Source organism: Panthera tigris, chromosome D1, assembly GCF_018350195.1.
Source record: "Panthera tigris isolate Pti1 chromosome D1, P.tigris_Pti1_mat1.1, whole genome shotgun sequence".
Lineage (NCBI taxonomy): Eukaryota > Metazoa > Chordata > Mammalia > Carnivora > Felidae > Panthera > Panthera tigris.
This window is the reverse complement of record NC_056669.1, coordinates 96098621-96113947: the sequence shown is the minus strand read 5'-3', so window position 1 is coordinate 96113947 and position 15327 is coordinate 96098621. Positions and strand designations below refer to the sequence as shown.

The following is a 15327-nucleotide window of genomic DNA, read 5'->3' as shown; positions in this document are numbered from 1 at the left end:
CTTGGATGTCCACGCCCCCTCATCGGTCCTAATCCCCAGCCCTGCTTTGATGCTCTCCTGGGCACTTAGGATTGCAAAGACTATGTTTTACTGATGTATCCTGCTCCTGGCCTACTGGCTCCGAGAAGGGGTGAGCCGGATGAGGGCAGGGACTTTGGTCCCCGCTGAACCCCCAGCTCCCTGAATACTGTCTAGTGCAGCAAAGAGCTACCTGAATGAATATCTGCTGAGTTAATGGACTGCGGACAGGCAGGTTCTGCTGGGGCCACAGACACTGAAGGCCTGCTTTCCTCCTTATCCCTGTCATAATAAACCCCAGCCTCTCCGGCCCACTCTGCCCTCCAGAGCCTCACGCACACCGTCTCTAGCTCTGACGTCATCCTGCCTCGTCTCTAGCTCTGACGTCATCCTGCCTGGTAGGCTGGGGCACAGCCACCTCACAGAGGCTCAGAGAGGCCCAGGGGCAAGCGCCGAGCTGGGGTGTGGAAAGCTGAACGCCCCCAATTCCACGTGCTTTCCCCTGACGCATGGGGCACGCATGCCGATGTAGGCGTGATGCTCGTTCATTCACTCAGCCAACAAACCTACCAGGTGCCCGCTGCATGCCAGACGTTGTGCTGGGCTGCTGGGGGTACAGACTGATGAGGTCCCGACACCGAGGAGCTGACCTCCAGTGGGCTGGGGCGTGGGGGGCCATACGTAAACAGTACAGATCTCTGGTTTGGGGGCAGGCCAAGAAGCCACGGAAGCCGGCTCAGGTAGAGAACCACGGGGCAGGGAGTGGGTTGGCTGGGTCGGGGAGGCCGGTCTGAGCAGCTGACATGTGAGCTGAGACCAGGACGGAGAAGTGACCTGGTGAAGACCTGAGGGGAAGGCAGTCCAGGCCGTGGGAACAGCAAGGAGGAAGCAGTGGGCCTGACGTATTTGAAGGAGAGACAGAAGGCGAGGGTGTGAGTCTGGCAGAAATATGCGTGAAGCAGAGTGAGAGGGGCCTGATGGCACGAGACCCTCTTCAGGGCCTCGGGCGGGCCAAGTCCACCCCAGCGGGTGCAGGTCGGGGTTCCAACAGAGCACGTGACCAACATTTCCCAAGCCCGTCACATCACTCACGACAACAAGGCACAGCTCCTGCCTGCCTCCAGCCTGCCGGCCTGGGATGCGCTCTACCCGGAGGCCGTCACGCGCCTCCCATTGGCAGGGGCTGCGGACTCCTCCCACGACAGCCCCTGCACTCTCAGGGAGACAGCCGGGACAGGATGTTTCCAGAAACCTGGTGGGCAGCCTGGAATGTATTAGTGTGGATTCCTGGGTCTGTCACAACTAACAGACTTCCCTGGGGACCACCTGGAATCTGGAAGTTTAACCTGCTCTCCTAATGACTCAGCCTTGGCCAGGGCTGACACAAGTGACCGTCAGCAGGGAGAACACTGGCCGACTCTCTGGGGGACCTCGGAGAAGCTGAGATCCCCACCCTGGCCACCGAGGGGGTGTTAGTGCCCTTAAGAAAAAACTACAAAGCCGAAATGTGGGTGGATAGGAGGGCCTGATTCAGTTCCACTTCCTGGTCACAGACAGAGTGTTCTGGAGCTCCGGAAAAGCCCTGGACAGCCCACCCCATTCTCGGGGTGCCAGGGCTGGGCTGCCTCCGCCCAGTTCCTCACAGGAGCCCCCAGGCAGGCGGGCAGTGCCCCTGCTGTGGTGAGTGTGGGGGGCTCCGGGCACTGAACCAGTTTTCATTCCAGGCTCTCGGCAATCGGCACAGGCAGGGGGGAGGCCGTCAAGGGTCACTTTCTCTAAGCTTCCCGGGTTTGGGTTCCTCCCAGGGACACCTCCCAGAAAAAAGACACTGGCACTGCCTAGAATCCACTGTGTGCCAGCCAGAACAAGGCCCTTTATCCGAATCATCTGCTTAATTTCCACAACAGCCCGATGAGGGTAGATTTACATCCCGATTTGTCCCTACGAGCCTTGAAGCCCAGCGAGGCTAACAGGCGACCCAGGTGCCCAGGGCTGAGACCCCCAACTCGGGTTCTCCCCCAGGAGGCCAGCCCAGATGTGGGGTCGCAGTTTCTCAGAACAGTTAGTGGACACCAGTCCCTGACCTCACCCACGGTCTCAGGCTGGCCCTGGTCTCAGCATCTTGACTTAGGAAGGGGACAAGTGGACATTCTGGGGTGGCCCTCCACTGTGCACAGCAGAAACATCTTGGTCTCACCAGGCCTGGCAGCTACCAGTGAGGTAGGAAGGGACCCAGACCGAAAGGGACTGGGGCTCAAATCCCAGCTCTGCTGCTAACGGGCTCAGCCTGGGCAAGCCATTCTCTGGCCTCTATTTCTTGCTCTGTGAAATGGAACGAAATCCTACTTCTTAAAGATGTTGTTATAAATGTAATCACTTGTGTAGGGCTTACTTTTCACCAGGAGCTGTTCTAAATGCTTTTCATGTATGAACTCACTGCATTTCTCACAATAACCTTGAAGTATATTCTATTATCCCCATTTTCCAGATAAAGAGGCACAGAGAGGTGAGGTAACTTGCCCAGGATTACCCAGCTAGAAAGTAAGCAGCAGAGACAGGATTCAAACCATGGCAACCCAGCTCCAGAGTCTGTGCCCCTAACCACTGCACTCGCTTCCTCTTGTTAAGGCATGAATGTGTGGGACCCTGCAGGACAGGGGCTTGGGGCTCCGGGAGCTCAGGACCCATGCCACCTGGTTCATATCCCAGCTCTGCCTCCTAGCTGTGTGTCCTTGGACAAGTTACTTCCCCTTCCCGTGCCTCAGTTTCCCCCACTGTAAGATGTAACGCCTCGCCCCGTGGACCCACGGTTAGGTAAGGGAAGAGCTATGTCATGCAGGCCAGGGACACAGGTCCCAGCTCTGAGCCTCACTTTGTGTGTGATTCTTAGTAAGTCTTTTTCCTCTGGTAGGTTAGTGTTTACAAGCCCTGGCTGGGGAAGCACCTGGGGAGCTTTTTCAAAACCATAGTACTCCAGGCCCCCACCCACACATCAATGGAGTCAGATCCCTGGGGGCCCTTGTATTTGTGAAAACATTCCAGGTGCCCCTAGGGGACCTCTAAATTCTGGCAGCTCCAGAGTCTGAGAACTGATATGGGAGGAGGCGGGAGAAGTGGCAGGAGGTTCCTGGAGCCTGGGGCAAGGTGCAGAGGGCAGGGATGCAGTGGGCAAGCCGGACCTTAGACTCTGCCCCATGGCGTAGTGCCTGCTGGGTGTAGGCCACGGCCAGGAAGTGGGGAGCCTGGGCCTCATCAGGGCCCATGGAGAGTGGGCACGGGGAGCGTGGGCACCCCGCTGGGGTGGGAAATGCAGACCCTAGCCCCAGAATGGGGGTACGGTCTGCAGCCCCTCAGGAAGAGGCCAGACTACCAGCCCCAGGCCACATCGGATGTGGCTGGAGGGTGGACCGTCCTTGCTTCCTTTCAGGTCTGAGGGGCAGCCTAGCCCCCTGGGGGCACAGTGACAGGTGTGGCCTCTCCATCACCCATCCTAGCCTGGTTCCGCTTTATTCAAATCAAGCAGCTGTCATGGGCCTGAGTCCAAACCTGCTGCCTCAGCAGCAGCTGGGAGGGAAGCGAGCCAAGGATGCACTCACTGATGGGAGTGGCATCCCTGTGCTACTCGGGGGCCCTCGGCCGTGCCTCCCTTCCACCTCAGGGCAGCCATGAGATCAGTGCAGCAAGCCTGGCAGGCTTCCTGGAGGAGGCTGTGTGTGTGTGTGTGTGTGTGTGTGTGTGTGTGTGTGTAGACCTGGAAGGGCTCTTGTCAGCGGTGCAAGAGTGCCTTGGGCTTCTTTCCTCCTGCTTCAAGAGTGAGAGAAGGGGCCTCCCTGCTGTGGTTCCCCTACCATGGGCAGCGGTTCAGGACCAAAGCTCTCGGGGTTCGAATCTCACACCTGTCACTCGAAGCTAAGTGAACTTGAGCCAGGGACATCACTCCTCTGAGCCTCCTTTCTTCATTTGTAAGGCAGGAACAGAAGCGTCCCTACCTCACGGGGCTCTTGAGGGACTAAGGCAATTGTCATGTGTAAAACGTTTGGCCCCATGCCTGGCGCATAAGGAACACAAACAATGGTTGCTGTGCCCCGTGGTTTCCTCCTCAGCCCACAGGCCCCATGAGTCTGTCTGGCACCAGGCACATAGTAGGCACGTCACCAACTCCTGACAATCCGTCTTTCCCGGCCTTTCCTCCATCTACCTAAACTGACTGGGGAGGGACTGTTGCCCACATTTTGCTGAGCCGGCAAATGGAGGGAAGGAGAATATAAGAGGCTTTCTCAAGGTCAGGGCTGAGGGAAGGGCCGGGAATGGGAGAGCAAGCCTCCCTCAACCCCCCACTGTTCTCCAGACAACAGCAGCTTTGTTTAGGGAGGGAGAGAAAATTCCTTCTGAAAACCCCTGCAGAGGGGGCCCAGGGCAGAGTGCTCAGCACAGGACTTGGGCCAGGCCCTGAGGGCAGCTGGAAGAGGGACCGGCTTTGAGGCTCAAGTCCTCGTGTGGTGGCCCTGCCTGCTGCCCCGGACCGCCACTCCAGAGCCAGCCGGGTAGGGGGATCAGAGGGGTCCTTACGCAGCACAGAGATGAAACTGCTCCTGTCGGCCAGGATCCACACCCCGAAACCCAGGATCACCGCGCCCAGGATCTGGAAAGAGAGGGTGCAGTCAATGGGGGCCTCTGAGGGCCCCGCGGGCTGCCCCTGCAGCCAGGCCAGGAGGACACGGCGGGGGGAAGGGGGAGCACCACCTCCATCCCCGCCCCAGCCCAGGGATGTCAGGGTGGCCTCAGGCCCTGCACCCCAAGTCCCGGTGCACCCCAGCCATCCAGACAGCAGGGCCTGCCTCCAGTCTCCCCCACCGTAGGCCCATGGGTGGTTAAACCAAGTCAATCAGCCTCCCCCCAGGGATGCCCTCCTGCTTTACCTCCTGGCTCTTCCCCAGGGCCATCCCCCCTCACCCCCAGCCCATCTCAGGGGCCACAAACATCCCAAACCACCTCTGGGGAAAACCCTGCACGGACTTGAACATCAAGGCCCACTTGCCACTTGCCCCTCAGAGCTCGGCTTCCACAGGAGCCCCCCTGACTCCCCCAGGCCGGCCAAGGGGCCCCTACTCTGTGGCAACCACTCCTGCAACCTTCTGAACAGCCATTCCCGCTGGCTTTATTTTCTTTTATTTTTTCAATGTTAACTTACTTATTTTGAGAGACAGAAAGCGTGCCTACACACGAGAGTGGGGAGAGGCAAGAGAGAGAGGGAGAGAGAGAATCTCAGACAGGCTCCACACTGTCAGCAGACTCCCAGCTGAATCCCACAAACCCGTGAGATCATGACCTGAGCGGAAATCTCTAGATGGAAGTTCAAACCAGTGGACTGAGCCACCCAGGCGCCCCTCCTACTGGCTTTCACCAGCTGTGTGTGTCCTCAGGCTACATGGTGAGCTCCCTGAGGGCAGGGCTGGGCTGTATGCAGCTCTGTATCCCCAGGGCACCTATCTCACCAGGTGCTGAGTGCTCAGGAAATGAACGAGATCCGGAACCCACTGTAAAGGCAGGAGTAGAAAGGTAAACCTGGGGAGAATGGGTGGCATAGGCCCAGGGATTCCCTGCCTCACACCAGGGTGGCCCCCAACCTGAGCCTACTCCCCAGGTGGGACCCCAGCAGAGGCTCACATCCCCCCAGGCCAGCAAAGGCTGGGGAAGTGCCTGTAGCCGGGGCAAGAGCACAGGTTCCCTTTGGGAGCAGAGGACCCTGCATCACCCCACAATGCTGGCCTTCACCTGGGGTCTGGCCTGAGCCCACCTGAGGGTCCTAGCATGCCACCTCCCGCCTCCATCACAGGCCCTGGGCTCCCCGCTCAGCCATCAGGTCCTAAGCTGCGAGGCCAGCAGCTGCTGATTGAGCCTCAGCGTGGGGTGAGCACCCCAGCCCACGGGGCTTGAACAGCCTTGCTGTGCTGTCATTAAAGCTGGAGCCAGGACCACAGTAAGGAAAACAGGGTGCTTGCCTTGGGCATAAAAATTAAGAGGACACACACACACACACACACACACACAGCCCAAGATAAGAATTTGCAGCAATTACTTTTTAAAAACCAAAATTCATTTTAAAAATCTATGATGAATGAATGGGGCGCCTGGGTGGCTCAGTCGGTTGGGCGGCCGACTTCGGCTCAGGTCATGATCTCGCGGTCCGGGGGTTCGAGCCTCGCGTCGGGCTCTGTGCTGACAGCTTGGAGCCTGGAGCCTGTTTCAGATTCTGTGTCTCCCTCTCTCTCTGACCCTCCCCCCGTTCATGCTCTGTCTCTGTCTCAAAAATAAACGTTAAAAAAAAAAAATTAAAAAAAAAAATCTATGATGAACAAAATATCAAACTTTTAAATAAAGGCAGGATCGGTACCAGTGATGTTTTTCCTTCTGAAAAGAGTGGAGCCCTGAGAGGGCACAGCGCGGGGCTATTTCTCATCCCCAAGTGAGTGCCTCACGCACGTTGCCCTAGTCTTGACCCCCTTAGAGACAATAGCAGCTGATGGCAACCCTACATTTGTCCCCCACTGTCTCCCAGCAGGTCACGAGTCCCCTCCTCCCTCCTTGCCAGATGGGCCCTGTTACTGTCATTTTGCAGATGGGGAAACTGACGCCCCGATTTGCCAGAGGTCGCCCATTCCTCCCATCAGGGGCTGAAAGCCAGGTCTATTACTCTAGGCCAGATGGTGGCCTCAGCAGGGATACCCGGGGTCTGTCCTGGGTCTTCACCTGGAAAGCCAGCCTCTGGGGACAGTGAGGCTACTGGGACCCTGCTGAGCCGGAGGGTTCGAGTCAGGTGGGGGTGCCTCGGACTATATAGCTTGCTGGGAGGAAGCAGGACTTTACAGAACTTGGGAGTTTGATTCCCAAAGACTCCTGAGGCCCTGCCCACCCCAACTCTGCCCCTCACAGCACAGCTGGCCGATGGCCAGGCGTCAGGCCCACAGTCTGCTCCTGTGCACCTCTGACCCGTATGGCATAGCCCCTGACTTGCTCACTCCCTACACTCACAGGGCAGGGCAGAAAACTCCCTGTGGGCAAACATAATCCCAAGTAGGTCAAAATCCAGGACTTCCCAGCTAACTTCCTCGGCTCGCCTCAAGACACCCAAAAAGGAAGTCCCCGGCACTCATCCATTCAGCCCCATGTGGGTCTGATGTCCAAAGACTGACATCTGTGTGGCTGGACCAGCCGCCAGGCTGTGAGTCAGCCAGAAACAGCCCCAGCCAGGCAGCCAACCAGAATGGCGGAGGCACCCTGGCACTCTCTTTCTCTGTGAACCAAGGCTGAGACCATGGGGCACCCCCACCTTAACCGACAACGCCCAGCCCCCCAGGTCCACCAGAATCTCCCCTCAGGGCTCAGCCGGGAGCCAGGACCCTTATAGCAACGGCTTCCCCCAGAACAGTACGGCATCAGCAAGCGGCTTCTGGGTTTCTGTGAACCTAAGAAAAGCTGACTGGGCAATTTTCTGGGAAGCCCGGGGTCAGCAGGGAGCCTGGCAAGGATGAACACGTGTACACGTATGCATATGCGAACACACACAGCAGCCAGAGCGACTCTTCCAAACCACAAGCCTGATCACGTAACTACTTCCCACCATGCACCAAATAAAACCAGAATCCTTCCTGGAAGGCTTGCAAGGCCCGCACCCCGGAAAGCCCCACTCTGCCCCCCGCCCCCATACGGGACTCATGCAGAAGCCCGGACTCCTCTCTCCCCACCCCCCACACGTAACTCCAGGGAGCTGCAGCTGGCCATCCTGACAAGGTCAAGTGCCCTATTACCACCTCTCCTGGGGGCCGTATCCTTCATGCCCAGCACACGGGACAAATGCCGTCTTATCATCCATTTGAAGAAATACTTGACTGGAGCCCCCCCAGCTCCACCAAGAACGTAGGACAGAAACCATGGCCCTTCTGTTGGTGAGCAACTACCCGGGACCCATGACAGGGTCTGAATATGCACAGGTGTCTAGGACACACATGGCGAACGAGGGAGGAGTGAGTGAACGAACAAACGTGCACTGTCCCTCTGAGTCTCTCCTTTCCCCTCCCCCTCCTCTGATGAAAGCTCCCCTTCTCCCTGACCACCCCCTCTCACATCCTGATCGGCCATCCTGGACCCCAGCACGCAGGGAGTTAACACCTGACTCCTGCCAGCCCCCAAAACTCTGGCCGGAGACAAGCTTTTCCAGCCTCTGGCTCCACGGGGCAGGCTAGGAGCAGGATGGGAAGGGACCCCTCGGCCAAAACCATCAAGCCTGCTTCCTTTCTCCCGTCTCTACCCCCTCCCTCCCACTGCACGGGGTGAGACGGGCTGTCTGTGTCCCTGGACTCCAAACCCCGGCGCTCCCCAGGCTGTAGCCCAGACCCCTGTCTTCAGTCCCTAGAGTCCCCAGGGGTAGAACCACAGCACTCCCACCCTCCTCCTGTCCCCCAGTCCTGGCCGGACTTGAAGCCAGGCGGAGGCCCAGGAACCAAGCACCTGCCAGGGAAGGCTTGGCCCCTGCTGCATCGGCAACTGTTTTCCAGAGGCCTGGCCCAGCCAGGAGGGACCTGACCGCCAAGCTGGGGAAGCCCAGGTGCCCAGGCCCTGGCTGCGGTAGCTTCTAGACCCGGCTGCCATCCGGGGAGGACAAGAGCCACAGCAAGGTCTCAGAGGAGGGGGCTGGGTGGACAAACGGCCCAACAGGCAGCACCACAGCTGTGCGTGCACGTGCATGCACATAAGGGTGTGTGTGTGTTTGCGTGTGCCAACACACTCGTAAGTATCTGTTGGGTTACGGTTATGAGGGGGGATTTAGAATGACTCTTCACTTTCCAAACTGTCTACAATCCTGTGTAACTTGACATAAAACGTCTTTTCCCCACAAGTAATTCATGTGTATTGTAGGAAGATTTGGAAAACGCAGAGAAGCACCCAGAATAAAATCCAAGTTCTGAGGAATCCCAACACTAACACGGAGAGGCATTTTCTTCCCCTCTCAGAAATATTCGTGTGTGTGTGCGTAACTTTTAAAAATTAAGTTGGATCATAATAAATATCTTCTTTTTCAGCCTGATTTTTAACAGTATAGGGTAAACCAGCAACACAGAGGAGACATAGCCCCTAGCACCACCCTGGGCCCAGGAGGGCCTCTCAGGCCACTCCCCCACCCCATCACACACACACACACACACACACACGCACGCGCGCGCACGCATACATTCACACACACGCTCACACACGCGTGTACATTCACAACTCATGCATACGTGTATAGTCACACACTCGTGCACATACGTGTACATTCACACACGTGCACTCACATGCACATGAACACGTATCACTCTTCCCTTGCCCATCACACACATTAATACATACACACAAGTACAGTTACACACATGCATCACACTCCCCCCCCACCGCATCACACATGCATGAACACTCACACCCATTGCTCCTACACTCATACACACGTCCATCCTCATACACACTCACACACATGCACTCATATACTCACACACACCCTGTCTCTCTCTCTGACACACACACACACACGCACACCCCAACATCATCCTTGCAACTCCAAGCAGGAAGAATCAGTCAGTGCCAGGCCAGAGAGGAAAATTGAGGCCCCAGGAAAACCAGCTCCAGATGTGCACTGGGCTTACATCTGGGCGGCCCCATGGCTTGGGGACCTGGTGAGGCCTGCCAGGGTGGGTCTGGTGAAGGGGGACTGGGTCCCCACGCTGGCCCCAAGCCTGGTCTCTCCTGCACACCCTCTGGGAGCTTGGGTGTGCCCCCCACAACGGGCGTGAGGGAGGAGGGGGGCAGCTGAAATCTCGAACCGTAACAGGAGTTCTTCAGAGGGGACACAGGTAGGGGGAGGGCCAGGACAGGACGAGAAAGATTTCAGAGAACTCCCTGCTGATGAGTTAGGGGACACCCAGGGGCCTCTTCCACACCCGTGCCTACTTCCAACCCTGACTGCCCAGGACCGCGGTGCTGGGGACAGGAGAGGGGACAGCTGGGAGAGGCATCCAGTGCTCCACCACAGAACCAGCTGGAGGGGAGGCTATCTCCCGGCTGCCCCACCCAGTTCCGTTTGCAGTGGTCTGTCCTCGGCCCTCGCTGACCACGTCCCACTGCCATCGCTGGCCTGGAGCGTCTGGAGGGTCCTCAGGCTGGGCTGCCCCCAGGAGGAGAGTCTCTGTTGGAGGCAATCGGCTGGTGCTGGTCGTACTTACAAAGAAGAGCAAGTTGAAGAGGAAGAGAAAGTATTTGGTGACTTTGACACAGGCTGACCCCATCCTGCTGGTCCTGGAGCTCCCTGGGGAGGGGAGAGAAGGCAGGTAGGTCAGGGCCAGGCTGGGCCAGGCGGAAAGGGAACAATGCTGACCGCTATCAGTGACCCAGCGGCCCCCACATCATCCCAGCTCATCCTCACGGCAATCCCAGAGGGAGGAACTAACACGAGGTCTTGTTTTATGGTACCCGGAGGCCCAGAGAGGTTCGATGACTGGCCCAAAGCCACACAGCCAGGAAGTGCGGGCCTACAGGCCATCTCGGTTGCCTGATGTTTGACAGTTAGTCTGGGTTGGCCACTCAACTGGGCAGGGCCTGGAGGGAAGTCACGTAGGACCCTCTTGGGCTTTGGAAAAGCCCAGATGGATGCTGGTCAAAGGGAGGAGGCAAGGAAGTTGGCAGGTGGTTGCTGGAGACTCAGAGGTGAGACCACAGCTTATGGCACAGATTTGCAGCCCCGTCTGGGGCCAGGGGGCTGCTGGGAGAGAAGGAGAGTTCTGGCTTCTTAGAAAATGGACCGAGTGCGCCCTCCACCTTTTCCTCAAAGAAGGAACAAATATGCACGGTAGAATATCCAACGAATACAGAATAACACAAAGGGAACAAAAACTTTTATCTTACCCCAAAGATAAAAACCGTCATCATTTTAGGAGCTATACTTCCAGCATGTGTGTTTAACAGATGGTTTTAAACAAAACCGGGCTCATACTGTATAGAGTGGTTTGTAACCCGCCTTTTTCATTCCACAATATACTATCTCTGCATGCTGATAAAATGTTCTATGACACAACTTTACATGTTGTGTAGGATTCCATACTGCTGATCATTTGACACTTTGGAGGGCGAGATTCCTCCAGAAAACTCACGTATAGGCAGCATTTTGCAAATAATTTCCGGAGGTTTATAGGCCCCACAAAGCTCGCTCAGGAACCCCCAAGGATCCTAGGGTTAAAGTCCCGGATACAGATATATCACAAAGCATGTAATCAATACTCTATGATTAGACCCATGGTTGTTCCCAATTTTTCACTGTTTTCCTGGGCAATACACTCGTGCTTCTGAGACACAAACTGTGCTTGAGCACACTGGCTGTACCTCCCCACACTGATGGACCTCAGGCCGGAAGAGGGAAGCTGGAAGCTGGCTGCCCTCGCCCCCTCCCTGAAGACACACAATCCAGGAATGACAACAGCCCAGCTCTTGGGCTCCGTGGGGCGAAAGGAGCCAGGGCCGGGCAGCTGGGGCCGGGACAGCTGCATGGGGCAGCTGCATGGGCAGAGCTGGGCTTGGGGGTGGGGAAGCAGGCACTGGGCCCAGTGCTGTTCCCACTGGCCTGCGGACGGGAGGTGGAGGGGCAGGCCACAGAGCAGAGGGGAGGAGGGCCAAGGGGTGGGCTTTACCCCTTCCTCCTCTTGCAAGGGTAAAAGGCAGCCCTAAGCCTTGTGAATACATCCTGTCCATATGGAGGTCCCCTCTGCCTTTTCTGCATGTAATAATCTTCTATCATCCTTGCCAGTGGGAGCTCCGCTTTGACTTTCCGCACCTCCAGTAACGGGGGAGAGGGCTTAAGGGGGAGGACCCACCACCTCCCAAGGGACCCAGTTCAGTTTTCTCACGTCTCAATTAGAGAACATTTTCCTTAGCTGCCTTTCTGTGCGTCGCATTTGGGCACAACATGAAGCAAAGCCGTCCAAAGAAGGAAAAGGCTATCTGAGTGGTAATGAGCGCCCTGTTACAAGTGGCATGGAAGCAAAGCCTGAACAAAGGCTTGCGGGGATTCAAGTGCAACGTGAGGAGAGGGGCCTGAACGGCTCTTCCAGTCTGCCAGGGTCCAAGGCTGGGGTCTGAGAAACGCAGGGACAGCAACGGGGAGTTAGGAGCCAGGGAAACCCCGGCCATAGCAACTCCCCCCGGGGCCTATCCCAGATCCGGAGCGGGGAGAACAGGGGCTCCCTGTGTCAGGAGGTCTAGAGATCTGAGATCTTGAACCGAGGCCTGGCCTGAGGGAGACCTGCAGGGGACGGTCCCCATGAAGGAGCGTGACTGTTCTCTTCTCCCCCCTCCAGCACAGAAGACCACAGGTTCTTCATGAACTTGTGCGGAACAAGAAACAGCAGAGGAAAGAGTCTCTCTTGGAGGGGAAGGGGGCGTGTTTCTCATGCTTGCCTGGCTAGGTCTCCTCCCTGTAAGTGACGCGGGACGCCCCGGGGGGCTGCCCCAGGCTGAGCCCCAAGCAGTCTACAGACAGGTCACGATTCACTGGAAGAGCCTCGCGGAGCTCTGGCAGCGGCCAAGGGCCCGAGCAGCGCGCGCTGGGATCTTGTGCAACCGGAGACACACGCAAACGGTCTTTGGCAACCGTTGTCTGTCTGTTTCTAGGCAGTACGGGAAGGGAGTTTCTACACATTCCACTTCCACATCCTCTGCTCAGGCTGGGGCGCCAGGGCAGCCTCACAGGGTTGTGGGTGCTCAGGAAAGAAAGGGCAGTTGGCGGACGAGAGTAAAGTCTGGGCCCGCTGAGTGAGGAAGAGTGGCCGCCAATAAGTGGCACCGACTCCAGGAGGCCACCCGCGTCTCACGCGCCCAGAAAGCGAGGGAGGTGTTCCTATCCCTGGAGGACGTGGCTCAGAGAGGTGAAGTAACTCATCCAAGCCGCACAGTGCCCAAGCAGGGGTGGGTTCCAGAGCCCAAGACCCTTCCCCTGTGAAGTGCGTCCTGTCCGAGTGGCCTCGACTATATAAAGGGATCTCTGGGGACGGCTGGGATTCCCAAGCGGGCAAGAAGGAGACAGAACCTGCTAAACTGGTATTCACGGATGCTCCAGACTCTGAGCAACCTCGCTGGTCTCGGGCACTCACATGAATTGTACTAGACATTGGGCAAAGCCCTTCCGTGTCCTATAAGCAAAGAAAGGCACAGAAGGGTGAAGAAGCTTGTCCCCAGTCACTGGTATGTTGACCAGCAAGGGCAGAATTCAGGCCACCTAACCCCTTAGGCCACCCCATCTTCTCCGGGAGGCAGCTGGGGAGGGGGGGTGGGGCTCAGATGTTAGAACAGGAGCCAGCAGCCCCATGACTGGCAGGCAGTTTGGCCAATCTGGGAAGCCCCAGAGGCTCCCTGGGGATCTCCTGAGGGAGGAGAAGGTGCCCAGAACCAGTGGCACACTGGCCAACATCCAAGGGTGCAAAGTCTCTCTTCCCTGTAAGGTACAGACATTTCCCCCTCAAAGCGACACGGAGGAGATGGGTAGCCCCAAGAAGGTCCGGGGTCACAGCCCAGGCTGAGAACGTGCCCTGGTGGCTCTGAGACGGGGTGTGGCAGCAACATCAGGGAGCTCCCAGAGTTGGGGTCAGAAGGCCTGGGGATCTGAGCCTCAGTCTTCTCATCCACGAGACAGGCGGAAGGGCTGGTGTGGGGCGAGAGTTGGCCAACTGGGTCTGTGGAGCAAATCCAACCCACCACCTATTTTTTTGTACAACTTGCGACCTAAGAACAGATTGCACATTTTTAAATAGTTGGGGAAAAAACATAAAAAGATTTTGTAGCACATAGAGGTGGCAAAAGTTGAATGTAAGAACTGCAGTCAGGGAGGAGACAAAGGACCCCGGATAAGAGTTCTGGCTCTGCCAACACGTGGCCACAGGGAAGGGACTTCTAGGTCCTCGTTCTCCTCACCTACAGAGTGAGGGGCCTGACTGAACCCACTGCTGTAAACAGATAAGTCAGTACCTCGTACGGTCAGGGCTCCCTGGGCCTGTGTCGATCGGTACTTGTGGAAGAAGTAAGGGGTGAGGGTTTCATTTGCAGATGAAGTTGAAGAGAATGTTATGCTTCCTTGTGTATACTTTCCGTAAACACTGGTGGGTCTGCCCACGCCTCCTGGCAAGCGTGTACGGATGGCCGACGAATGCGCGTTTTATTGGAAAATTCCAGAGCAGTCTCCGACAGCTGTCTGAGCAGTAGGTAGGAGGGACTGTTTTATGTTATACTTTATAGCAGGTAAATTGACCATTTCTAAGCAACCACAATTTAAATGGACCAAATACACCATTTTACGCCTAATCAATTTGTACTGAGAGATTACTGCGCTGATATTTTACCAACGCCTGCTCATCCTTCAAGACTGACTTCAGAAACCACCTCCAGGAAGACGCCTCTACTCCAGCCAGCCTTGTCTCTACCACCATAGTCACCTAGTCCCTGTCAACACAGATTGCTGCTTAGCCACGCCCCCTCTCCGCTTCCTTCCAATAGCTTCGGATACTGGATTCGTTGTTCCAAGAACAGGTTCCGGCGTTAGAGGGCCTGCCTGGGTTTGAATGTAATTCTCTCATCTCCCAGCTGTGGGATCTTGAACAGCTGACTTAACCTCTCTGAGCGTCACCTTACTCATTTTTGAAAGGAGGAAAATGAAACCCATTTGGAAGCTTTGTCCGGAGATTAAATTAGATAATGTGGATCAAATGCCTGGCATATGGTAGGCTTTCAATAAATGGAGGTTACCACTAGAATTCATGATGCTGTATGGTAATTGTCTACTTCATTGTCCATCTCCCCTGTGGACCGTGATACTTTGAGGGGAAAGACTATGTATTATTTATGAGACCAAAGTAGGCTCCCAGCAAATGTTGCAGAATCAAAGATGGAACGGGTGGCTGGACAGAGCCACGGATGGGGGTTGGCGGTGGGAGGATGCAGGGATAACTGGCGGGCTGGGTGGATGGAAGGATGATGGACAGATGGATGGAGGGATGGGTGGAGGGGAGAATGGAGGGATGGTGAAGTGAGGAGGGACTTCCAGATAAAACACGTGGACTTTCAAGCGCCCAGCCACCTGAAAGGGGTCTGATACCCACGGCCCCTGAGTCAGCGGAGACTGTTTTTAGACCTCCTCTGTCCTCATCCAAGGGGTGGGGTGGGGGTTTTGTGGGGCGAGCTCCCTGAGCCAGCTCTGGGTGCCAGGACCCACCGCCAAGGCTCCTTCACTTTCCCCGAAGC

At 56.6% G+C, this 15327-nt stretch overlaps 1 protein-coding gene across 3 annotated transcripts in view; it reads right to left on the bottom strand.

Moving 5' to 3' along the window:
- Positions 1–15327, bottom strand: part of CD82 (CD82 molecule) — a 51041-nt gene that overhangs the window by 14297 nt on the left and 21417 nt on the right. For 2 of the 3 annotated variants that reach the window (XM_007082076.2, XM_042957716.1), the window contains exons 3-4: positions 10272–10354; positions 4588–4660 (exon numbers count right to left, since the gene is read on the bottom strand). In XM_007082076.2, coding sequence (XP_007082138.1) covers positions 4588–4660; positions 10272–10334 — 136 coding nt within the window. In that variant the 5' untranslated portion in view covers positions 10335–10354. The remainder of the gene's footprint in view (positions 1–4587; positions 4661–10271; positions 10355–15327) is intronic. The other variant, XM_042957715.1, reaches the window with a different exon arrangement.